The sequence below is a fragment of the Plodia interpunctella genome, chromosome 17 (genome assembly GCF_027563975.2).
Source record: "Plodia interpunctella isolate USDA-ARS_2022_Savannah chromosome 17, ilPloInte3.2, whole genome shotgun sequence".
NCBI lineage: Eukaryota > Metazoa > Arthropoda > Insecta > Lepidoptera > Pyralidae > Plodia > Plodia interpunctella.
This window is the reverse complement of record NC_071310.1, coordinates 9,125,478-9,150,899: the sequence shown is the minus strand read 5'-3', so window position 1 is coordinate 9,150,899 and position 25,422 is coordinate 9,125,478. Positions and strand designations below refer to the sequence as shown.

Here is a 25,422-nt window from a genome sequence, read left to right as displayed (position 1 = left end):
GCCCTTATGTAACATGGTCTTTCGAACTCCGCTGCTTCGTGACGGCCCGTCCTTGTTGCCGCAGCCATATGAGTATGTGGCAACAAGGACGGGCCTCTTAACACGACACTGTCCAACGTTTCACAAGGTCTAGCAAAATTGGCTGGAATTATTTAAAAGGAATCTTCACTACCACTGTCATTATTTTCTCTTACAACTTGCCCCAACAAGTTCACTGGCAACAGTGTAGACAGTCAGATATGAACCAAGAAAAGTAGAAAATTCCGCTATGATGGAATTTCCATTGCCAGACCACAAAGATAAGGTAACCAATAGCAATATCAGACAACTAGCTCAGCTAGCCACTTGACCAAACCAATTTAACACCACCACGTGTGTCTCTTTAAACTGGTCGTGTAATATTCAAATTGATGTTCATTGCTATTCATCGCGGTTGCATCATAATAGTTACCGCCTCCATTACATTGAATCCGTTAGCGATTACCACTTACCATTACTTGCGTAAAAATATTTTTTTATATTTTCAACTATTAGTTACATAGTTTTTACTCACTACATTCAAATTCAAATTCAAAATTCTTTATTCAATTTAGGATGATATACATCACTTATTGACGTCAAAAATTACTTAAACTAAGTCTACTGCCGGCTTCCAAAGCGCAGGTGAAGAAGAAGCGGCGCAACAAAATTCACCGCAGCCTTTTCTCCAAGGACGTCAATTATCAAATATAGGTCTTATACATATATTAAAAATTAGGAGGACGAATTTACATCATTATTAAAAATGACAAAATTTGAATGAATAAATAAAATAAAAGTTGACTTTCCAATAAAATTATTGAAAATTGTCACACAATATATATATATAAAGCTAAATATACAACACGTACGTAATAATATCATAAATCAATTACATATGTTATGAGGATACTGCATGGATACTGCTTGGGCCAGACATTATTGTCGTCCACATAATCGTCAGACTACAAAGTCCAATGTCGCGGTGTTCAGCAAAAAATAGGGTTTGTTTGTATAAGGTGAAAAATAATGATAATGCTCCTCCTTTACGAATTTATTAATTTGATCCTTATGAATATAAAGATAAAGATGATATATTGCCAACGGACAACATATTTTTAATTTTTTCATGAATTAATGAGCAAAGCGCTCCATACAAGTTGCATGGATGTGAGTTACTGACACAAGGTTTGTAGCCTAATTTATAAAATCCATACACGTCCTCGTTTGAAATTGCCCATAACATTATATTCACAAATTTTCCTTATATTTCGTAATATTGATTCACAGGATAACCACAATATGAAGTTCTTAAAATCAAACATCCTGTAAAAATCATAAAGTACAAGATAGCTTCAAACTCATAACTTTTTTTGATCAACAGTCACAGATGCGCCGAAACGTGACTATAGTTTTTCTGTCATTCTTTCGCAGTTATGTAAACGTGACTAAAATGTATCTAGGTGTTTTACTGTCGTAAAAGAAAAAGTTATACAGAAGAATAACTCTGGTAATGATGGGCAGAAGTTTCATAAAGTAATGGAGCGAAATAAGTAAAAATAAAAATAAAAACCTATGAAGCGTTTTTCTATTCTTCTAAGAAATTTGTTTAATTTAAAAATAGTCTAAAAAAACTAAAACTAGAAGCTGAAAACACTAACCGCCATAATATTGTCTTCTCTTTCTGCATACTCCTTGCAGCGTTCATATCGTAGCGTTAACAGCCTTTGGAAACACTTTTTCCTTCCTCGTTTTCACCCCGTCGTCTTCGGAATTTGCATAATCTCTTTGTTATTTCAAGATTACACCTCGCGGAGAATGCCCCATAATTCAGGCCATTCATTCGTTGACAGTACACGCGCCATGATTTACTTATTGCGTTACTTATTCAGCGCGTTAATGTGCTTGGCATGTATAATAATTTAGTCAGAAGCTATGTCGTTTATGTCCGTATTGTGTGAGAGGATTAGAACATAACCAATTCTGATTTTAGTCTTAGCTGCGATAATGGTTTTGGGGAGAATTACATTATGATTTAGTTGAAGTAGAGTTAGTAGATCTTGAATTTCTAGCTTATCTCCATTTGAATCAATAAAACATCGTAAAACGTAGGTAATTGACGTTTCTAAATTATAAACTTTCTGTGTGTGTGTGTGTGTGTAGTATGTATTGGGCTACAACCCAGTTGTGTGATGTGGCTTTAATCTGTTCTGCACACCTTATTAATAAAATAAAATTTGTTTGAAACAAATTTCAATCAATAATTGGTTGGTGTTAACAATCATTCTACTAATTACACCTTTTGAGATCTCCCATTCTGGTATATCAGTCTATGTTTCATGTTCATATGTTAAACAGGATTGCGTCATGACAAATCAGCGTTAAAAACAAAGGTCAGCTTTGTTATTGTTCGTTATGGTTTTATAGCTGCTTTAGTCGATAACAGCAGTTTCCAGTATTATATCTATTTTGACCTGAATAACTTGACTAAATATTCGATTGTAAAGTTTCGACTCCTTTCATGAAATCAAAAAAGTTTTTGTTAACTATAAATGCTACAAAACTTACCCCTTGTCCAGTCAATTTCTTCTTCATCTGAGCTTTGGAAAATCTGCAGTAGAGCTACGTTTTAAGTAAATTTTTGATAGCTGACGCATATCATCCCAAGTTGAATGAGGAATGTTCAATTTGAATTTTATTTTGAGTCAATAATGTGATTGGACTTTTTTTAAACCGTATTATTATCGAGATACGTCAATGTGTCATTGGAGGAACTTATATCTTTTTAAGTTACGTAATGCAGATTTCTTACAATGTCACTAAAAACATATTAATTGTACCTATTTATGGCGTGTAGTAATCATTTGTTTTATCACCCTTTACATATAATTCATTACTATAAAGCTTTAACAAGACCACCACGCTGACGCTTCTAGGATGCCAATAGCCGACTGTCAGCACGTAAAAACTACATCTAGTCGTTTTCCATCGGGCTCAATGTCACACGACCTTGATTTCACATTCACAGTAGCAGAATCGTGACTTTCAGTTACTGCGTTAATAACAGCTCCAAAAACATTATTTAATGAAACAATTTTTAAAGGCATTGTTTAAAATCTGAAACTTTATAATAAACAATTTGAGAAACTGACTTCAAAAGCAATAGATCTGCCCTTTGTGTTTCGCTGTGATATTTTTCACATCATTTTAAAATTTGAAGCAAGATATCGTTATTCTCGTTGATAAGAGTGGCTTCCGCAATGCGGTAAGCGGGCTTATCCGTGAGTCTGTCAAGGGTGTATTCTAGGTCCGCTGAAAAATATTTTTCCACGGACAACATTTGAAGTTTGAACAGGTTTTCTTACTGAATATTACACACAATAGAGACATTTTGCGGAATATTTCAGTGGCTTCTTAGTCGGAAGTTTTGTTTTCCTTTAAAGTTTGTTAGCATTCAGTTTGCAGTTTGTTGTTTTCGTTTTAGAATTGTTCATTTTATTGGCTTACAAATATATAGGATGTATGTTGATTTATTAATACATATGACGAACGTTTTCTGACGTATGTGATCACAAACTTCAAATTATTTATCAAAACAAACTAGTGATACTAGGGACACATTTAATAATAAACGAAATTTTAAAAAATACAAATTATGTAGTATAAATTATTGAGCGTTGCCCTGCAATGTGCAATGTGCTCTGGCTGGCAGCGTTGCTAATTCGAAATCGGTTATACAATAAAATATAATTGTCAATGAAAATACATACATAAATAACAACGTACAGCAAGGTTTTTTCAGGTTCACATAGCAAAGATATGAAAAAAATGAATATGTTCTCAAAGACACAATATAAACGTAACATATCTTGTTGCAGGTGAAGATACTGGTGCCAAATTCCACAGCGGGCATGATAATAGGTAAAGGGGGCAACTACATCAAGCAGATAAAGGAGCAGAGCGGCAGCTACGTCCAGATCTCGCAGAAGGCCAAGGAGCTGTCGCTGCAGGAGAGATGTATCACCGTCGTCGGTAAGCAATTGTTATGTACCATTTTCAGTGACGAGACGAGACGCACGTCACTGTCAAAATCCATGTGAAACAACGGAGCGGCAACGCGCTGCATCGACGCAACGATGGGGCCGGGCCCTTACGTATGGGTTCTGTGACTCCCTTTTCTCGGTTTCTTCCCCAGCCATAGAGTGCATTACTTTTTATAAGCTTCTATTTAGTTTCACTTAAGTGTGTTTTTCCATTACAATGCATTATTGGGATAATCATGACCTGATGCAGCCAGTGCACCCGAGATCGGCTCCCCACGAGGGAACTCCTCAACGGTATACTACATGATTTTTTGTCACACGGTCTCTCTAATACATACATACATTAGGTCAAAAATAAATATTTTGTTAAAAAACTAATTTAAGATAATATCGATTTATGTCTAAACCCAAGCTTGGCTATGGTCTCACTAAACTTGGGCGATATAACCAAGCAATCGTTTATGCACGAATTAGCAATTGGGACACGACGTCAAGTGGACCGTTTTGTTTGTGCCAGACTATCTTCCAAAGCAAGTTAGAGACTTGTATTATGGGATACGTACTCAAAGATACTATATTTTGTAACACCACATTGTCCATATGGCTTCATAGGCATTCCAGAAAACTGTATGTACTTCGTTGCCACAAATCCTTTATCATTTCAGCCTCTTTGTGCCCACTGCTGGCCTCTCTTCGCGTACGCCAACCTCCTCTGTCCTGTGCCTCTCTCAAGAAACCTTACATATTATAATATGAAACAAAGTCCTCTGTCCCGTCTGTTTGTTCGCAATAAACTCAAAAATTTATTGTACGGATTTTCACGCAGTTTTCAACAATAAATACAATGATTCTTGAGAAAGGTTTAGCTGTATAATTCATTATGTTTTTACCCGAGCGAAGCCGGCGTAAATTAAGTAATATATATATATATTTCAGGCGAGAAGGAAAACAACAAGAAAGCCTGCGTGATGATACTACAGAAGGTGGTGGACGACCCGCAGTCCGGCTCGTGTCCGAACGTGTCGTACGCGGACGTGGCCGGACCGGTCGCCAACTACAACCCGACCGGCTCCCCGTACGCCGTGCCCACCGCTGAGGTGACCGAGGTGACCACTTGACTTGGACACGCTCTTGTAACGCTGGGGCGCTGGTTGGATTATGTATAACGCCTGTCGCATTGTTTTTAACCTCCTTTTTTTTTTTGACGTGACAACGTCTTAAATTATGTTGCGGCTGGGAGTCACTTATGAAAAAGTGTAACGCCCGGTAACGTTACGATGAGTCACCGAACGAGAGAGAGGCCCGCCGAATGCCTTGCGTCTCTCTCCCACTCAACTATGATCGGTCTGCCGCGCGCGTAAAAAGACGTTGTCACGTAAAATCTTCGCCCGTAAAACCGACTTTACAGGCAACCATTTTTTTTAGTTTTTTTTTTATATTACTAAACAGGTGTCTGTATTACTGATAGCCTATTTGCCTGCAAGTATTCTTGCGGGCTACATGATGAGAGTCGCTGTAATACCAGGGGTATCACAAACGCGTTGCCGAAACCAGGAATTGTTTGATACTGATAAAACTGCAAAAGGGCATGGTCACCGTAGCCTGCTACAGCAGGTCACAAGCGCGTTGCCAACCCTTAATTGATCTTTTCACGCCCTTTTTGAAGAATTTTGTGTTGTAGTCTCTGTCATTCTATTCTTCCTTTAATGCTTCCTTCTACGCTTGGATGTTGTAACTATATAAAACTGTTGATAACCCAATATCGTCCCATATTTTTATTTTCTAAACCACACTATAATATACAGTACAGCCTCTCCCTGCCCCTCTCCCTCCCCCTTAAGCCGTCGTATTTTCATTTGTTAACCAGCCAATCCACATTGGGCCTGCGTGGTGGGTGACCATCATAGCCTAAATTCCTTGTCCATCTATTGAGGTCAGTGCCCCGGCAGTGGGGACATTAAAATGGCTGGTGAAGGTTATGTTATCCCGCCACCGCCAGCGCCTGTCATGATGGGCTCCTGTGAGCGTGTCCAGGTCTGGAACGTTCCATGATCCTCATTCTGCTTTTACTGTATTTTTACTCTTTGTATTCCGAATATACTGTTATTTATTGTGCTATGTCTACAGCTGTATATAATGTGTATTTTATGTATTTATTTGCTAGCTAACATTGGGCAAAATTGTTACAGAAATGTATGTGAATTTTCTGTCTGAAATTGTTTTTAATTGAAAAGTTGTACGCTCGACCGCGTGTCAATTTACCCCGCATGGGCGTCTATGTCGCGGTACATTGCTGACAATTTGGATAGGTCTATTGTGCTGCCGACTGTACATTTTAGGGTGTTGCGAAATAAACACGTGATTCCTATTCATTTTATAGAACTACTAGGGTTGCGCGCAGGTAATATTTTGTCTTTTTCTTTAATAAAAATTGCGTTAAATCCAATAATTGCACTCAAGTAATTTCCAGATGGACATGAAACAAATACAACGCGACCGAATCAAAAGTTTCTCTAGTGTTACATAAAAGTCATAACTGATACCTTTCGGCGACTTAATTTGACATCAATGTAAGCAATAATACACTTGATAAGAAAGAAGAAGTGTTACTCTAAATTAATTGCTTATTCACTTTGTCGGTATGTAATATAATTACCTCCTCAAAGTATAAAGCGACCAAATAAAAAATTGCCTCCAATCATATATTCGTGACGTAAATGGAGTGCATTTTGATTTATCCGGTATATACCGCTTACAGAATGCACTGTGCAATAGCAGTCGGCCTTGAACATAGGTTGTTCGTTATCGTGTTTTATCACTTGATTATACATATGTATCGTAATGGAGCGCTGTGTCGCTTCCTATGTAATTTATTTATTTCGGTGTTACACGACGCGATTATTTGAGCGAAGCCGGGACGGGCCAGTAGTCTATACAAAAAATGGACAAGTGAAATGTCTTAAGCAATTTAGTCTCTTCTTCTTGTAAGATACCTTCGATCTTGGAACATGATATTAAATTTGAATAAGAATGATTCTACTAATATTATACATGCGAAAGTTTGTGTGTATGTATGTTTGTTACTCTTTCACCCAAAATCTACTGGACCGATTGTTATGAAATTTGGTATACGGATAGAATTAAACCTGGAATAACACAGGGTACTTTTTATCCCGAAATTCCCACGGGAGTAATATAACAAACGTATTGGTGGTGTATTCCATCTTGGAACATGATATTAAATTTGAATAAGAATGATTCTACTAATATTATACATGCGAAAGTTTGTGTGTATGTAGTGTATGTTTGTTACTCTTTCACCCAAAATCTACTGGACCGATTGTTATGAAATTTGGTATACGGATAGAATTAAACCTGGAATAACACAGGGTACTTTTTATTCCGAAACTCCCACGGGAGTAATATAACAAACGTATTGGTGGTGTATTCCAGTCGCACGGGCTGGGCGGGTCGGTGGGATCAGTGGGGTCGGTGGGGTCGGTGCTGGTGAACGGCGCGGGCGGCGGCGCGCTGGGCGCGCTGGCGCTGTCGCTGTCGCTGGCCGGGCCCGGCGCGCAGCAGCCCGCGCCCATCTCACAGCACACGCTCGACCACATCAAGGTGAGCTAGCTGCACTCTGCACTCTGCACTCTGCACTCTGCGGCTCCTCCAAACACACAGCTATGTGAAAAAGGTTCGTGATAAGTATCGTTAAAAATCATCGTCATAGTCACAAAGAATACTCACTAATACAAGAAAGAAGAATACTTATTAGAAACACACGAGAAGAAACGAGACAGATAGGTAATATATTTTTTCGGTTATATGACGTCCGATCTACCGTTTTGTATGAGATGGACCGAATGGAAGTTTTTTAAATGTTTTCCTATGTTGCTTCTTTAGTCATCTGATTGGTAATCTGCATAAAAATGTTGTTTTAAAAGGGTTTCCACTGCGCCTCATAATTTATTCATTCTAAAGTAAATTATCCCATCAGTTAGTTAAAGCGGCGTTTAAAAATCCATACGATTCCAACCTTAACAAATTGACGAGTCAAATTGATCACATCGTCGAGTAAGAAAAGTGATCACAACAAAAAATGGAGTGTAATGGATCGTCCTAAAACGTCAGGTGGCCCTCCGCCAGTCGGGGTACAGCGAGGCGGGCGTGTCGGAGATCAGCGCGGCGCTGTCGCTGCTGGTGAAGCACGGCGTGCTGGGGCTGTCGCTGCCGGCGGCGCTGCCGGCCGCGCCGCTGTCGGCCGCCTACTTCCCGCTGCCGGCGCAGGACCCGCCCGTCTTCGGGCCCATCGGGCAGGTCGGCCTGGGCCAGTACGCTGGTGAGGATCACTGCTTGTTGCTCATTAGCAGGGACTTGTCGAGAAATGTTGCCAAAGCGATGTATTTCTGATCTCGGGTCATTCAATATCGGTCGATTCCAAATTTCATCAAAATCGGCCCAACGTGACAGACAAATTTCGCATTATTCCATATTGGTTAGGGAACATGGATTTTAAATGAGTCTATGTTACTAAATAATAAAGCAATCTAGCTGTGCCCCGCGTCTTGGATTATCTTCTTTATGAATATAACTTATATATTTTTTTAAAAGGACCTTCAGTTCCATAGACTGAGACATATTCAAACGAAAACGGAAACAAAATGTGAATAAAAATCTAAACGTGATAATATGAAAACATTTCTCGACACTTTCCGCTCAGAATATAAATTGAAACTAGAAATATGAATCATCATCACGTTTTACAAGAAAAACGCACAATGACACCACGCCTGACGTAAATGAAATTTAACTCAAATTGTTCGTTAAAATAAATTAATTCCAATCTGGCCATTAATTATTTCATTTAAGTTTTTATTATTATTTTTATTTTATAAATTTGGATGACCTGCAACAGCCTAATAAACGATTTTACTTACAAAATAAACATTTTAGAGCCAAGTCACAATTCCTCTTCACAATTAATAATTCAGTGTAAAAAATTAGAATGTACGCGAACGCCAACAAGACATTCAGCAATTCAAATTGTAATAACAAAAAAAGCTCGAGAAAGCAATAACGGTAAGCCAATCTGGCATGATAGGGACCAACACTGTTCAAATGAGTTTCTTTCGGCATTTCTTCTCAGCAGTGGTCGTTCCGAAATGCCAGTAGTTTGTAGCTTGTGAGAAATAACTATAAATATAAAAATTGACGAGAAAAAGTGCCTGTGAAGGTCTAATTTCTGAATAAATGATTTGAATTTGAATTTGAATGAAATAAACACTAATTCTAATGAAAGAATTTAGTTATCAGAATCAGAGAATTTGCCATAACAATAAACAGTTAGCCCTTGCTAATTGATTCGATTGGTTTTTTTTTTAGGTTTTTTTTATTTTTATTTTAGTTTTGATTCGATAGTTAACAAAATCGTTATATATGGCCATCAATATCGATAATTTTGAACTTTTTACTCATTATTAAGTACCAATCCTTGAAATTTTATTTACGCCGGTCATTGATGTCATTTTCATACACATTTATGAACATTGTATTTGAAAGGAAACATTTAATTTGTATAAATCACTATTTGCGTTTTGTTATTCGATAAGTAGCGGGCACTCGTTTACATAATTTGTTTTACAAGGTCAAACATATCAGAGCAGAATAAATATACTTATTATTGATTACGTAATGTGCAGATAAGAGAATGTGTTCTTTATTTTCACTACTTTTATACTATACTAGCTTTTGCTCGAGGCTTGAGTTTGTGAAAGTGGAAATACGATTGTCATACAAACTTTCATCCCCCTATATAGATGGTACTTGGGGGGTTAATGTTTTAAAAAAAAAAAGCCTATGTTTGAACGGGGGTCTTTAACTACTACTACTACCAAATCGGTTACAGCGGTTTAGTCACGAAAGCGAAACAGACAGATAGTCAGACAGACTTTTGCATTTATATTATTAGTATGAATGATGAAGTAATTAAATGTTTCTTTCAAATATTTTTGGGTTTCCAACAAAAGATGTGAATTTTAAAAATACGTAGCCATCTGTTTTAAACCCAATTGAATTGTGTATACCCATTTCCAATTAATTTATTATTCATGTATGTTGGTTAAATAAATTTTTTGAAACCAACTACACAACTCTTGCAAAGCTTTTTTACAATTTAATTAAAAGTAGTGTTTTATTTAGCAATAGGTACAATATTAAAAGATATGATTGCTCACACGTGGGAACATCTCTAATCAATTTGAAATTACTCCATGTGTATTATATTGTTATGTATTATCGTATCATTATATAAGCAGTGTAACCTATTAAAAAAAACATGATTATCGATTTAATTTTCGCCTGTGAAGCAAAATGATAAATATCATCAAATATGCACAGCAAAAAGCCTATGTTGAATTCAAATGAGTAGCAAACGGACATACAACTCAACATATAAATATATTTCTTATTCAAATTAAAAATAATTGAATACAAAATAAAAAAAGTAAATTACCAAAATGGCGATATTATTACATAGAGACAAATATATGTGTATATCTCTAGGTGTTTCTCTTTATGTAGTATAACTAGAAATAGATTTGTGTGAATTGAGTTGTAAGTTCGCTTGCTAAAATTAAGGTGGTGACACAAGAGTCTCATTTTGACTCTGCAATTGGTTTATTCGAATTGGGAATGCGTGTGACGGAGCCCTTACATTGGGCTGGGTTTGTTGCGGGCCGGAATGGGAGACGCGTTGTCTACAAATCGAAATGCTTGCTGTGGTCAATTAAATATTCATGCTCAAAAATGTCTTTATTCACCTCTACAATATTTCTATTGAATATTTAGTTCGTGTATGGTTTTAATGGAGATCGTTTAACATTATGGAATAGAGAATGGTGTCAACGAATATCTAGCCTCTTTTCGTAAATCTTTACCAAAACAAATCTTTGCTAAGTTCACTTCAATAAACATTTCCGATTTTTATTTAAAAAAAAAACTCTTATTGTAATCTATTTTTGTTATTTTATTTAAATAGATACATTTATAACGGATATATTCTTACATAAATGAGCGCAAAAACTTAAACTAAAATAGCTTGTCGATGCAAATATTATTAGAATTCCGCAATCTGTGACGACGCCCACGGGTCTCCCGTTCCGCGCCATCTCGTGGCTTCACGTGTCCGCCATATTGTGGTTCCGCGCTGGAGCCTCCAAACCGCAAACGCTAAATTCTAAATTCTCGCTTGCACATCATCACCATTGGCTGTTTTCGACTAAATTTCCGTTTGAGTTCACTATCTGGTACTGTGGCTTTTGTTATTTCTAAACTGACGCCAATTGTTTCCGTCGCATTTAAACTTTCAAAAATATAGTTTAATATTTTTTGTGTCCATAAAGCTATATATTGACGCAAGAAGCACAAGTTTAGTGATGGTACTACTGTCATAATTTTCTGTCACTAGTACCATTGATGGTACTAGCAAAGCGACGCAGGTTTTTTGATAACGTTGTAAAACTACATTGATTTAGAATATAATTGTTCATTCGCATATTTTACCGGGATGAAAGGTACCCTATGTCCTTCAATCTAAACGTAAGCAAAGTTTCAAAAAGATTGGTTGAGTAGATGGCGTGAAGAGGTGACAAACAAACTTACTTTCGCATAATTGCATATTAGCTATTTTAGGATAAAATAGAAAATAAATTTTAATGTGTTTCAGGATACTTACTTAATACGCCTTAGTTTAATGGATACATGAATATTAATAATAAATATATTACAAGCAATTGAAGTGCAAGAAACACTTCGCGTCAAAAGTAAAAAAAACTTGAAGTACATACATGTATTTTTAAGTAATCGCATGCCTAGTCCAAGGCACTGGTTGTGTTGTATTGCTGGTTATGTCCACCATTGGCATAAAATACTTCGGTTGTGTTCCGCTCCTATACAAAGTCTTCCAAATTTCACATCGCTTTAGACCAACCATCGGCAATACATTACCAAATGCTGTTGGTGTCGCGTTTGCGTCGTTTATTTCGTATGCATTCGGTTAGTTTCGTCGATTTTTTAAAATAAATAATTAAATATGGGACAAAACCACTAGATAAACATCCAAGACTCAGGTCAATCTGAAAATTATGAATGATTTTTTAGTAATTTAAAAACTAATTTGATTGAATGAATGAGAGTTTGTTGCTGTAAATATGGTTCAGAGATGTGACAATGAAGAAATTGTTATGGGAACACATGTCGGTATATTGAAACTCAACATACAACATTTAAGAAGTCACATATACTAAAATTAGGTATGTTATTGATAAAGAAACAAATTAAATCAAAAATTCCGACGAAAAAAATCCGCCATCGAAAGATAGCTTTCTTAGTTGTTGTAAAAACAACAAAATTAATAATGTATTATGATGTGTCAATCAAGGACGCATAATGTTTTTTTTTTCGCATAATGTCCCCGAGTCGTAGAATGTCTCTTTCGCAGAATGCCTATTTAGCATAATGTCTCTTTCAGACAATATATTTATGTTCTTCGTGCTCTTAACTACATGTCATAAGAAATTTTAAGAATATTAAGAAAATAAAGCGTGAAGAGGTAGCAAACATATTTGGGATGTTTCACTTAGTCGACGACCTCGGTGGCTCAGTGGTAAAGTGCTTGCTTCTGAACCGAGAGGTCCCGTGTTCGATCCCCGGTCGTGTCATGATGGAAATTGTTATTTTTCTGATTGGCCCGGGTCTTGGATGTATATATGTATTTGTTATAATAGTATCGTTGAGTTAGTATCCCATAACACAAGTCTCGAACTTACTTTGGGGCTAGCTCAATCTGTGTGATTTGTCCTTATATATTTATTTAGTTGGTTATAATAAATTGTGTCGAAACAGTTGAATGACATACAAAATCGTATGCAAACGCGACGTTTTTAATGGCACGGCAACAGAAAGGGCAGCTATGAGGCAATATATTAATAATAAGTGAAGTGTTTGCACGCCAACCTGTATCGATGCGACCTTGTGTCTATGCCGCCATGTGTAACACGGAAACATCGATAAAACCTACTTCGATTTGTTTGACCGCTTATCATAAGTGCAATAATGAAGTTTAGTCTAGAACATGGTTATTTCTCTTACGATGAATGGCACCGATATGTAGCATTTAGGCGAGGTAACACAAGTTTGGCATTAAATTACAACGTTAATCTTAATTTCTGGGTGTCCAACCATACATAACCTCGCTATACAGGGTGATTTCTTATAAAAATTGGCATTATTTTATCTACATGCTCAGTCCACGGTACTGAACGACTTTTCGTATGGAAGCAACCTTGAAATCAGCTGATCGCGAAATCGCGAAAAACAAATCAGCTGATCCATACATTTTCCACAAGTTAGGTATTTAATTTTGTATTACAACAGCTGTTTTTTTTTTCTTTTCGAGATTTCGGAGTTCTCCCATACTAAAAGTTGTTGAGAATCATGGACTGAGCATCTAGACAAAACATTACCAATGTATAGAATTTTTTATTGAAGTCGTCGAACGAATGTCCAAAAATTAGCTTTTTATATTTTCGGTTTTTCACACAGAGTGGGCATATTTTTATTATTATTTTTCATGTCTCCCTAGCTGCTCTTTCTCCATTCATCTTCTTCTCTATTCCCGCAACGCAGCGCTACCGACGACACTGTTCATGAGCCGTTCCGTTGCAATCTAGTTGGTCAATGCTAGTGTACGTTTTTTTTTTCGTATCACGTATTTCACAGATTATACAGTTTCTTTTGCATGAAAAATAGTTTCTTGTAAGTACGGACGCGCGTAAGTGTATCATCAGAGTGTATATCCACACGATAACGGCTTATCATTACCATTACAAACCCTACTTTTTAATATTGCGTCTGTAGTCTGAGTTTCACTAGTTTTCGAAATATATGTTCACGAAGCCATTCACACCTCTGCCGTCGAGTTTTCAGATAATTATAATTTGTCATTCTTCAGTACGTAAACAGCTTATCGTAATTATTAGTGTGTTTTTTTTAATTAATCACAATTTTAATCATATTATTTGCTTTTAGTCATATTATCAGTCTTTTCGTTTAGCTCTGCCTTATTAATCTAGATATTAGGCACCTTCAACCATCTTTTATACCTTTTAACAATGCATGAAGCGGTACCGCCAACGGCCGGTATATTAGAAGTTATTTAAAACGTGTGACATTTCATATAAAAGAGTAAGTAGGTCACCGTTTAATAAAAATTAAATCATATTATATTATACTCTAAATAATAATTTGTTTTAACAAATCAATTTACATTATATACTAACTTAACACAGATAATTATGATGCTAGATGCATTTCCTAACATGTTCGCGACGTTCTTCTTGTAATTTCAAATGGCTTCAATATGCAACACAAAAAATTTAAAAATCAATAAGAAAATGCTCTACAAACAAACCGCGAACTAACTTCCTAAATAAAAAAGCGTGCACTGGCATTAAACAATAAAAAAAAACTGATAACAAAAGTCGTAGCGCTGCCCCTGCGCGCACGCAAAATAACCCGTCTATTTGGCAACAGCGCGAAACGTTCTAATGTAAGTGTCACCACCGACCTGTCACGTGGTGTGTGTCAGGCGTGACCGGCGTGAGCGGCGTCAACCGCGGCGGATTAGAGCGTTTCGCGGAGGTTGCATTCGACGCGCTTCGCCCCTCAGCTGTGGCGCCGATTTCCCTGAGCGCCGGAGTTCCAGGCTTCCCCTCCGCGGGGCTTCTGCCCTTGAGCAAGAGTCCCACGCCTGCTGATGGCCAAGCAAAGGATTCCAAGAATGTGGAGATTGCGGAGGTCATCGTTGGCGCTATACTCGGTGAGTCAATCGCATATGGCTTGGAGATTTTATCACATTGGAATTTAGAAGACAATACATCGATAAATATTCGTCATGTCCAATTTTGTTTAATGATTCAATTTGTCATATTTATATATTAATGTCCATTGAAAAATTGCGAAATTTTTTGACACTTACAAAATATTGCAACTTGACAAAAAAACTTTTTTTTAAATCTACTTAAAGACGGAATTAGGTATTTTTATCCCTAAAATCGACATAATTCTCAGTGAACATATTTTTCACTTATGGGATGAGTTCTAAGACTACTTACCGATGTCTAAATGGCAAGTCTAGCGCGTTGGTTTCCTCACGATATTTTCCTTCCTTCACCGGAAGCAAGTGAGTCAGGTCGGACGATGTGGTCGCGAGAGTGATAGCAAGCCGCAATGGCATTGCAGGCCCCGGCGGGCGCAGCCTGGTGGAGATCCAGCAGATGTCGGGCGCCAACATCCAGATCTCCAAGAAGGGCACGTTCGCGCCGGGCACGCGCAACCGCATCGTCACCATCTCGGGCTCCGCGCCCGCCATCAGCAGCGCGCAGTACCTCATCGAGCAGAAGATCCAGGAGGAGGAGCTCAAGCGCACGCGGCACAACGCCATCTCCGGCCTCATGCAGTAATCGCCGAGGCTGGGGTTCATGCGGTACACACATTTTTTTAATTCGACATTCGATCGGGGATATATGTTTTATTGTTAAAAAAAAGAGTGGGAGCTAACTCGCCGGTTTGAATGTCTGCAAGGGAATAAAATTCGACGGCATTCTAGGACATATTTTCTGTTCAGTTTGTAAATGCTACTACGTCTTTAATGATCGGTTAATATTTCTCTTGCTTCATCTTACAAATGAACTTTAAAAGAGAGAATATTCGTTTCACCGCAAGTTTAAAAATGTGCTGTGCCAATTTTTATTTGCCAAAATCATGTGTATAATTAGCTCAATATATAAATGCAACATGCTACGATATACGTCCATTGAATAGCACTTTAAGCTATTCCATTAAAGCATAATAACAAGTAATGTAATAATATGAAAAAAAATGTGTGTTCCGCATCGATGTCTCTTGCGGGCGGCGGGCGCAGGACGTGTGACGCAGATATTGTTTTACGCCGAAAAAGGTTTATGCCAGTTTACGCCCGGGCGCCATACAAATGTTAAATGTTGTTTACGCCTGGGCATAAACGTTTATGCACGGGCAACACGTTCATTCGTTTACGCCCAGCTTACGCCCGGGCGTAAACCCATCTCTAGTCACCCGCCGTAGTTCTAGTCAAGCCGCCGCCCGCGCACTTAGAAGCGTTCGCGAATTCGCAGCTTCGCGCGAATCGCTCTAATCCGAGCAGTCGCTCATAGTTACCTATTTACAGTTACATAGATTTATGTATATTGATTTTATGCATGTACCACATAGTTGTTTATTATTATAGCTATATTTTATGTTCGACAAGTTATTTCGCGCTGCCTAGCAGACGTCTAAGATATAACGAAGTGATTGTGATATGTCCTATCACGGAAATTCCTATTCCATTGCACATTTTATTTTTGTATATTCACACATCTGCATACATTTTATTTTGTCAACGTTCATTGTAAATGTTACCATTGATAAGTTATTGTTTTAGTTTATTTTGGCGCGGTTCACGCACGTCAGCGGCTTGTCAAACAGGTTTTGACAGATGACAGTTCAGTGAAAATGTTTTTTTTTTAAGATCCTGATACGGTTCGCAACTTTATGGATCTTCTTTGAGCGTGTCAAAAAAGAATATGAATGTATAATTTGTTGAAAGACGAGAAACGGCTCGGGGTCGTCGGCCGCTGGCGTGCGCCGGCCGCAGACGGGACGCAGTTCCGGTCATTCCTGATTTCTCGTTGAAGATCTTTATTTTTTTATCCATTTATAATGTTGTGTTGATTTAGGGATGTTTCGTAGCTAACGATTCGACGTCGGTCTAAATCCTTACGATGTAAGTACAATTTAATAAAATATAACGCATGTCCAGACTAGTAGAGATATATTTTAAATGTTTTAAAAAGCAGATTCTATATATTGATTGAGATGACAATATTATAAATCTTATTTACAGTCGCTAACTTTGCTCGTTGAGACGTGTGTCCGCAGTCCCTCGGATAGTTTAAGTTGTTCGGTTACCTCACAAGTGCCATGTAGTTCCGCGACGGGCGCGACTCCGTAATGGCAGATACTTATCAAAAGGAAAGAAGTACAAAAGAAATCGTAAACATAATAATATATTCGGATCGGCTTAATGTACGGTAGTTAGTAAGAAAAGGAATTGAGAGACTTCTCAGCTAAATCTTCAAGTTAAGCGTTAAACAAAATATTAAGGAGCTGGTTCGAGACGCCGTAACCTGGTACTTCCGCGAAGTGAAATTTCTAGAAATAATTAGTTAAGTACCTCTGTCCAACGACACGTAGGTAGTAAGTTGCGGTACTGTTGCTGCGTTGCTGGCGCTGTGCCGCTCGCCGACACCTCGAAATGTCGAAAATATAACTGCAAAGATTAACCTGATATACATGATAAGGCTGATTTACACTGAGCGAGCGAATGCTTTTTGATCTTCTCCCTGGACTGTACTATAGATGGCATAGCCTGTGGCTGGACCTTGGTGGAGTGGGGATAGAATGAGCTCGCGTGGTGTATATTCCCCTTACATGTAAATAATAATAAAGATTAATGTTAATTGATGTATCTAGCGTTAGGAACTCGATGGCACTATCGGGGCTGGCACAGCGCGAGCATATGTATTACTATAATATACGTGTGTTATGTAGGTAACTTTACAGTAGTTAATTCACATAGGTAGTTCATATATTCTATCTTTAATGCATAGGAATCGCTGTTCGATCTTTCTGGTGTTTTTCGACTTCTCATCTTAATATGTATATTTGGGGGTAGGTACAGATAACGTCTTTGTCAATTAATACGAGGATTTGTGATCGCGACTGCGTCGAACATGCTAGAACTCCAAAGATGTCAGCAAAAGATATAAATAATACGGAGCATTTCATGTCGAATCGCTCCAATAAGAGAATGTGCGCAGGCGCAGTCGTGACGTCTCACATCCAGTGGGCAGTTGGCCAATCATTGGTACATCCAAACGCCTGTGAACGTCGATTTTACAAGCTCAATTTTATTGGAAATACTTGATTAGTCGATACGTGTAAGTAAATCGTCAATTATTCGGGAATTTGATTTCGGCTCCGACCAGCATCCGGTCCCTGCGACCGCCGGGGTAGACTCGCTCTGTAGCTGTCTCTTTCTTTCTCTCAGTGTTGCGTCTTGCCTGTCGTTGTCGGGCTGTTCTTCGCGGTGTACGCTATTATTCACACCGCGTTGACGACAGAGGGCGCTGTGCGTTATCACGAATGACTACGATGGTTCCAATTTATATAAACATTTTTAACTTTCCCCGTATTTATATAATGAAATATTAAGTCTTAAGATTCCATAAATCGAAGTTAAGAAATCTGGTTTTGGCTCCGTTCACGTCAATTTAACGCTCTAAGCGCCATCTGTCACTTGTTATATCCTATTTCTCGTTAGCCCTCGATTGTGACCGTTTAAACCAAGCGACATCGCGAAGAACATCCGAATTAAATAGTTATCGGTGGAATTCTAGTTAGTTATAATTATCATATTTAAAAAAAAAAACAATATTATGGGTATGTATAGATAATTTTTTAATTAATACTGGAAATGTTAAAGTTGTTATACTGAAGTTGTTACAATATTTGAGAGTATATCGTGAATACAAAATAATAATTTTAGTGCGGTAACATTATCTGAATAAAGTTTATTGTGTGGAAAGATAATAAATAATAGTGCAGCGTCACGACGTTTGCAGCGAGACGCCGAGACAAGGTTCTATACTGTTTCTGTGATACTGACACTAGCGCGCCCGCACTCGCACCGCACACTCCGTGTGAACACGAGCGACATGTCACGCGTGCGTTACCTCAAATCAATGTTATAGTATTCCTTGTGTCGTTACCTAATTCGTCACTGTTGTTGATAGTTGCGAAAATAGCTTACAATTTCGAGAAGATAACGTCTAAGCCGTTATAAACGTTCCGTTAACTTTTGATCCGTTTGACATGTCGCGTATTTGACATTGACAGCCCCCGCATAAACGTCAATCTACCACGGGTGCCTGTTTCTGGTTGTGTCAAAATTTTAGCAGTCGTTTCGTAGTACACTCGTGGGCAGTCCCTCGCCGTAGATCCCCGCATCGTTCACACCGCACGCGGCACCCCACACGCTATTGACGAATATTTAATCATTAACACTGTTACGGTTAAGGATTTCAATGTTGTAGGCTAAGTTAGCTAGTTGGCATTCTCCATTCACTGGTTACGGTGAGAACAAGGTTGGTTGCGAGCGTAGAACACACGATTTTAGTATGGGGTTTTCACTTTTAGCCATTTTGAGGTTTAATCTTACCTACAAATATTACTTTTCAAGTTCACTATCATATACGTATATCGATACACGAGTATATTTAAAAATCGAATCTGACGATTTATTTTTTCGATCGTGTACTCATTGCTTAGCCTTGGGATACGAAAAAGTGGCAACAAAAACAAATATGGCCGCCATTTTAAAGTGTGTGTTCTGCGATCGCGCGCCGGGACGGACTCGGCGACCGCGCATCTCATCCTCCTTTTAATTTTAATAGCTAAATGTTGTTGAATTTGTTGATAGAGTGGTTTATTGTAATTACTATAGGTAGTCTAGTGGGTATACAAGAGTGTGGCAGCCGTTGGTGCGCTAGGCTAGAGTAAGGTTCGATACTGTGTATAGGAAAATGGCTGTGCGTTCAAGTCGAACTCAACATTAAGACATCACCATACGCTTGTATTGGATGGGCGCGAATCGCACACGACCGCGCGCCGCCGCCCGCTGCGTACGACTGTCCAAAGTACAAGCCACGGCGCCATTTTTAGTCGAATCGCCAAGGAATTTCCCTTGTTGAAGATTGCACCATGAAAAAATTAAGTTGATACACATGTTAATTTCTTCAGAGTTATTGAAATCGCGAAAAACTTATTTTCGACTAACGATGTTAATTTCCACATTCGATGCATATTGCCATAATTTTATTTGTTTATTGGTGCAATTTTCAAAAGTTATTTCTCCTTGGTTTACGCAAGCGGCGGGTTTTGCCCGCGACGCCCCCTGGCGGGGCCGCGACGGCGCGATATTACTCACAATCTGTATATAATTGCATAACATTGTTTCATTTACGTTCTTCTCCTTGCTCATTGTCATCAATTTATTAAAGACTGAGGAATCAACTTGCGCATATTGACATCGTCACGAAACGCGTCCCAAACGTATGGGAATATTGTAATATATAATTTTTATTGTCATTAAAATTTTCACTCGGTTCATGTGGAATCGTCCGCAAGGATGTAGTCGTGTGCGGTTCCCGCGTGCGCTCGCTGGCCACTAGCGCTGGCCGCCAGCACTGGGCTCTAGCGAGCGCACAGTGCGAAGCAGTACCGGGCTCCCAGCGCCGATCAGTCGTTGTCTCATCAACCTTTACACATGTTGAGATTGATATGTTATACTAATTCTATTGAATTATAACTTGTTGCGTATTATAAGTATGTATAGACAGCGGCTCGGCACGTTATGTATAGAATACGTTGAAAACATTTGTTGATGTACAGTTCATTGATGGAGTTTTTTATTTTTTATTATTTTGTTAACTTGGTTTACGATAAACGGGTCTGCAATGTTATGTATGAGAAATAATTATTAATTAAGTTTGAATTGAAATGTTGAATAATTTTTTTTTTAATTTAAAATTCTGTATATTTTAGTCAATGTTTATTATTATTTAGTTGACATGATTGATTTTCTAATGAAATGTTATTTTGCAATGTTGTAAAAGTTAAGAGGTAAAAAGGAAGGTTAATAATGTCTTAGTGTTAAAAAGATCGAAAACCAATTAAAAGGTACCTTGAACATTGTCTATATTATATTAACATTAAATAAATGCAAAAGAAGAATGTTTGTTTCAATTATATTCGACCATACCCGTTCCTAAACTAGTCACTCAACAAGTTTTAAGATTTATGTTGATATGTTTTCTATTAAATAAGGGTGCTACTAAGCATTGAAAGAAAAGCGAGAAATTATGTAAAATTATTGTATTATAAATACTACGCGATGTAATACACCAGCATCGCGCAACACGCTTACAAAGTTGTAATACACAAACAATAATGGACGGATTACAAACTAGGATTTAGTGCAAATAATACTATACAAAATGTCATGTAAAATTAAGATCTTTTCGCAGTCTTGAATTATGATTATAACAACGTGAGTGGGGTTTTTGTGTTTTTATAAGTTTGGAAATTACGCGCTGTAATAATTTCTACAATGATAAAAATATGTAAAACATTCAAAATAAGTTTGGGACAGTAAAGATCATAATATTGGTTTCATTTTAAACGATAAATCTTAAAACTAATCTACCTATCTCAATGTATGCGCAAAGAGAATATTCATAACTTGCTTATTAGGTAACACATGTTTAAATCTAAATAGGTATATTTACAAACTAAGACAGAGACAGAAAAAAAATTCTGCGGATATATAACAGATCGGAATCTGATCCACGCTGTTATAAGCGACTGTAGCGCCACTTCTGTGGGATTTCTTTTCAGCGCGATCTCTAGATGGAAAGAAAAGCTTGGTTACATAAAATTATAATATAAAATCACAAGAGACGTAACTATACTATACCTATAATAACATAATAATGGAATGTTTAGTGTTACGAAGTACCACGGGTGAAGATACTATATGGTCGATTATTACGCACGTTTGTGTAATCTGCTACTCAAAACTAATTAGTTCAAAAATAAAAAAGGCATCAAAAATATCGACCATCAAGCACCTTTACCGAAAATATCATCAATGGAGGATCAAATGCTAACGAATTCAATATTCCAAAGGAACAGAATGCGTGCTATTTTTATATTGCACAATTTTTTATGTACGTGCTATAAATTACTACATGGTATGTGTGCTTAGGTCAAAAATTAGTTGGTAGGTAAATTAATACGTACATAAAAATATAAATAAGTGCGTCTATGAAGTCAGTACACAATAATATAATATTACTGTATGATTTTCATATTTACCTAGTTTTAGAAGTGGAGATCTAAATAGAATAATTTACCCTGTACATAAAACAGATTCATAAATGGGAAAACCAATTCTCTATTGGATACAAAAACTGCTAATGAATTACAGAGGAAACTATAAACGTTTATCTGATTTCAATACTTCACTATATTTATCAATGTGATCGGGTGATGTCATCATAGCGGAGTTAATGGGTTCTCTTGTTTGTCATTGTCATTTTTATCATAAGATTCTTTTTTCAAGATTTCATATCCATTTTGGTTTTTCTGTACTTAATGTTTTGGTTTTTTATTACAGTTCACATATTATGCCCTTGAGTACGATACTATGGCTGACACGATGGCTCAAGTAGGAACTGCGAAAACACTACATTAGAGAGACTACAGTTCACATTATATGCAGTTTTCCTTATAGCTTCCAGTAATTGCAAGTGTTCTTGTTAGTGCATATTTGAGTAATTTCTACTTATCAAAAAGGTTAATCTTTGGATGCTTACACTAATAAGAAATACAAATTGTTGTCACAGGGAGTACTAAAGCTAGTGCAGTTAAAACTATGAAATTATTTCATACTGCGGGACATATGGTTCATAATTGAAGCCATTGTAATGTGTAAAGCTTATACTCCTTGTGCCGGACGCCTCCGCGAAAGGCAAAAGTTCATGATAGAGGGAGGAAAATGTCGGCCGCTCATCCGGGTCCACCTGCCAGCATTGAAGGCACAGCTGAAACAGCTCGTCGCCCACATACGACGGCTGAGACGGCCTCATCCCGCGTAATACACGCGTCGCGACGTCCTTGTTTGCAGAATGAGAATATGGCGTCCCGCCGATAGTCAATGCTTCCCATAATAAGCAGCCAAACGACCAAACATCAGCTTTTGGGTTATACCGCGTCTGCCGCAGCATCTCATGTGACGTCCACCGGGTATAGTCCGGGGACTCGTGCAGTGGTCTGATGTGTGATAGCCCAAATCCAGAGACTTTTGTCAAACCAGTTTCTGTGATAAGAATATTACGACAGCACAAACGTTTGTGCACAATCTTTTTGCTGTGTAAATATTCCATACCTCTTGCTATATCCACACACATCTGCAGGACTTGGTTCTCTGTCACAAGACAGAACTTGTTGTTCTGGAGGTCCCTGTGTCTGCTCTGAATCAACAATTCTTTCAATGACTGCTTTGTGTCTTGTAACACCACAAATAGTGTAGTGTTAGTTTCACAGATACCAATGAGAGAAATTACATTCTCATGCTCACTTGACTTTATTAAAAGGTCCAATTCTTGCAGCATTAGTCTTTTATCAGGCTTTTCAAGTTCTCTATCAGAGATAATCTGCACCAGTCCTGGTGTTTGAGCTCCATGTTGTTGAACTCTTCCTTTGGTGAATTTCCCATAACTACCCAGTCCTAGCACACAAGAAATATCTATATCAATGAGATTCCTCGGTATATTCCATAACTTGCGTTTCAAATTACCATAATAATCCACTCTCTCATCTTCATCTTGCAAAAAACCAGAGTTTTCTATCTCCATGCAAGGTTCGCTGACATTCAGTGGCATTGATTGAGAGCCACGTTGCATTCGAACAAATTGGATCCTTTTTCTGAGAATGATTAGGAGACCAACTCCGATCAACAACAATACAACACCAATAGCTATCCCGGCACCAAGAGCTACAACCATTGGGGACACATCTTCCGGTTCGTTAATATTCAAAATAATCTTTTTTGTGGACTCTGCATACCTTATCTTACGGACTAAACCTTTCTCGCTGACCACTCCTAATGAGACATCTATGTCATGGGTCAATTCCAAAGGAGCATTGTAGAATCCATTGTATGTATGTCGGTCTCCAATAGTAAAGTCATTTTTTATTTCTTCAGGATCTAACTCTGCAGTGATGTAATAAGGCAACCCCTGCTCATCAGCATAAGAATAATTACCTAGATTTTCCGTCAGAAATCCTTGTTGGTACACTTCTATAGATACAACTATCCTGTACATTGTCACTGGACCATTCACATTCTTCGCTGGAGGTATTCTGACTACCATACGGTCTCCACGTCTATCCTTTATAATGATGTCAGGAGGACTCGGATCTGGTGTTCCAATGATTGTAGTGATAGAACTAGTGATATTGGGGCCTTCCTCATCGTGGTTAGTGGCAGCCACTGTGACATTGTATGTGGAGCCCGGATGCAAATTAGGCAGGATGAATTCAAAGGTACTATTTGAGAGTCTCCACTCAAAGGGCTGTAATGGAAAATCAGCATAGGTTTCGGTGACATAAGCCCTGGCAACATAACCGGTAATCAAGGTGTAAGCTGCTGGGGCAGACCACTGAAGCCGCGCTGTGGTTTCTGTCACTTTTAACACTTGCAACGACGAGGGCGCGCCGGGCGCCACCACATCCGTGTCATACACACTGCTCGCGTTCAAACCGCCGCATTTTTGCGTTTCATTCTTAGGACAAGGTGTATCACAAATCTCTAAAGGTACTCTGAAGCGACCAGGTTTATTACCACAAAAACAAGTGGACTCGTTACCGATGAGCGCATATTTGTAGAAAACTTGCTCGCATGCGGATAAGCACACGTCCACCGACTGACCTGTGTGGGTGTTTAGCACATCTTCGAGCATAAACCTGTAGCAGCCGATGTAATCACCACGGTCGCCTTCACAACAAACAATATATAGAACAACCGCCGCTAAGGTGCAAATCCACAGTCTACCCATTGTATAGGTACTGATCGTGGCTAATGAATCAAGACGGTGTGGCACGGAAATGTATCGTCCACACCCGTTGTTACAATTGGCATATTTTGCCAATACTTTGTTGACTTAATGTTTATGAATTTTCTATATTGATTATTGTATTTGTTGAAAAATGTTACTATCCATGACGAATCCGGCGTGCTCAACTCGAAATTATGTTAGATCGATGAGCTAACCGCTTCCTTGTTGTTTTGACAAAACGTTATGAGCGAGATCATTGACATAAATCAACAAAGTCACGAATTGACAATAACAAACCATTTTACGTACTGTATATCAGATTTTCGTTTTGTATATATATTTTTTAAAACATTATAATATAATAAATTGAAGACATAAAATTAGCACCATATATCTTATTGAAAGTACAACAATCTTAACTCATTGTATATTCAAAATGATTTTAGTGCATTATAGAGAATACAGTAACTACAAGTTACAAATTCTATGCAGAATGAAACGTCTTCAAAATGATGCACGAAGCAAAAGATTGGTTTTGTATT

General features: G+C 37.9%; 2 protein-coding genes across 8 annotated transcripts in view; one reads left to right on the top strand and one right to left on the bottom strand.

The window, feature by feature from the left end:
• Positions 1-20,993, top strand: part of ps (pasilla) — a 57,693-nt gene extending 36,700 nt beyond the window's left edge. For 5 of the 7 annotated variants that reach the window (XM_064436512.1, XM_053757604.2, XM_053757601.2 and 2 more), the window contains 6 exons: positions 3,897-4,050; positions 4,998-5,167; positions 7,515-7,682; positions 8,193-8,400; positions 14,707-14,937; positions 15,360-20,993. In XM_064436512.1, the coding sequence (XP_064292582.1) occupies positions 3,897-4,050; positions 4,998-5,167; positions 7,515-7,682; positions 8,193-8,400; positions 14,707-14,937; positions 15,360-15,580 (1,152 nt within the window). In that variant the 3' untranslated portion in view covers positions 15,581-20,993. The remainder of the gene's footprint in view (positions 1-3,896; positions 4,051-4,997; positions 5,168-7,514; positions 7,683-8,192; positions 8,401-14,706; positions 14,938-15,359) is intronic. The other 2 variants (XM_053757600.2, XM_053757602.2) reach the window with 2 other exon arrangements.
• Positions 20,994-21,119: 126 nt separating this feature from the next.
• Positions 21,120-25,143, bottom strand: LOC128677041 (putative inactive tyrosine-protein kinase Wsck). Its single transcript, XM_053757586.1, has one exon. It carries the CDS (start codon positions 24,878-24,880, stop codon positions 22,694-22,696), a length of 2,187 nt encoding a protein of 728 aa, XP_053613561.1. The 5' UTR covers positions 24,881-25,143; the 3' UTR covers positions 21,120-22,693.
• Between the last annotated feature and the right edge of the window lie 279 nt (positions 25,144-25,422).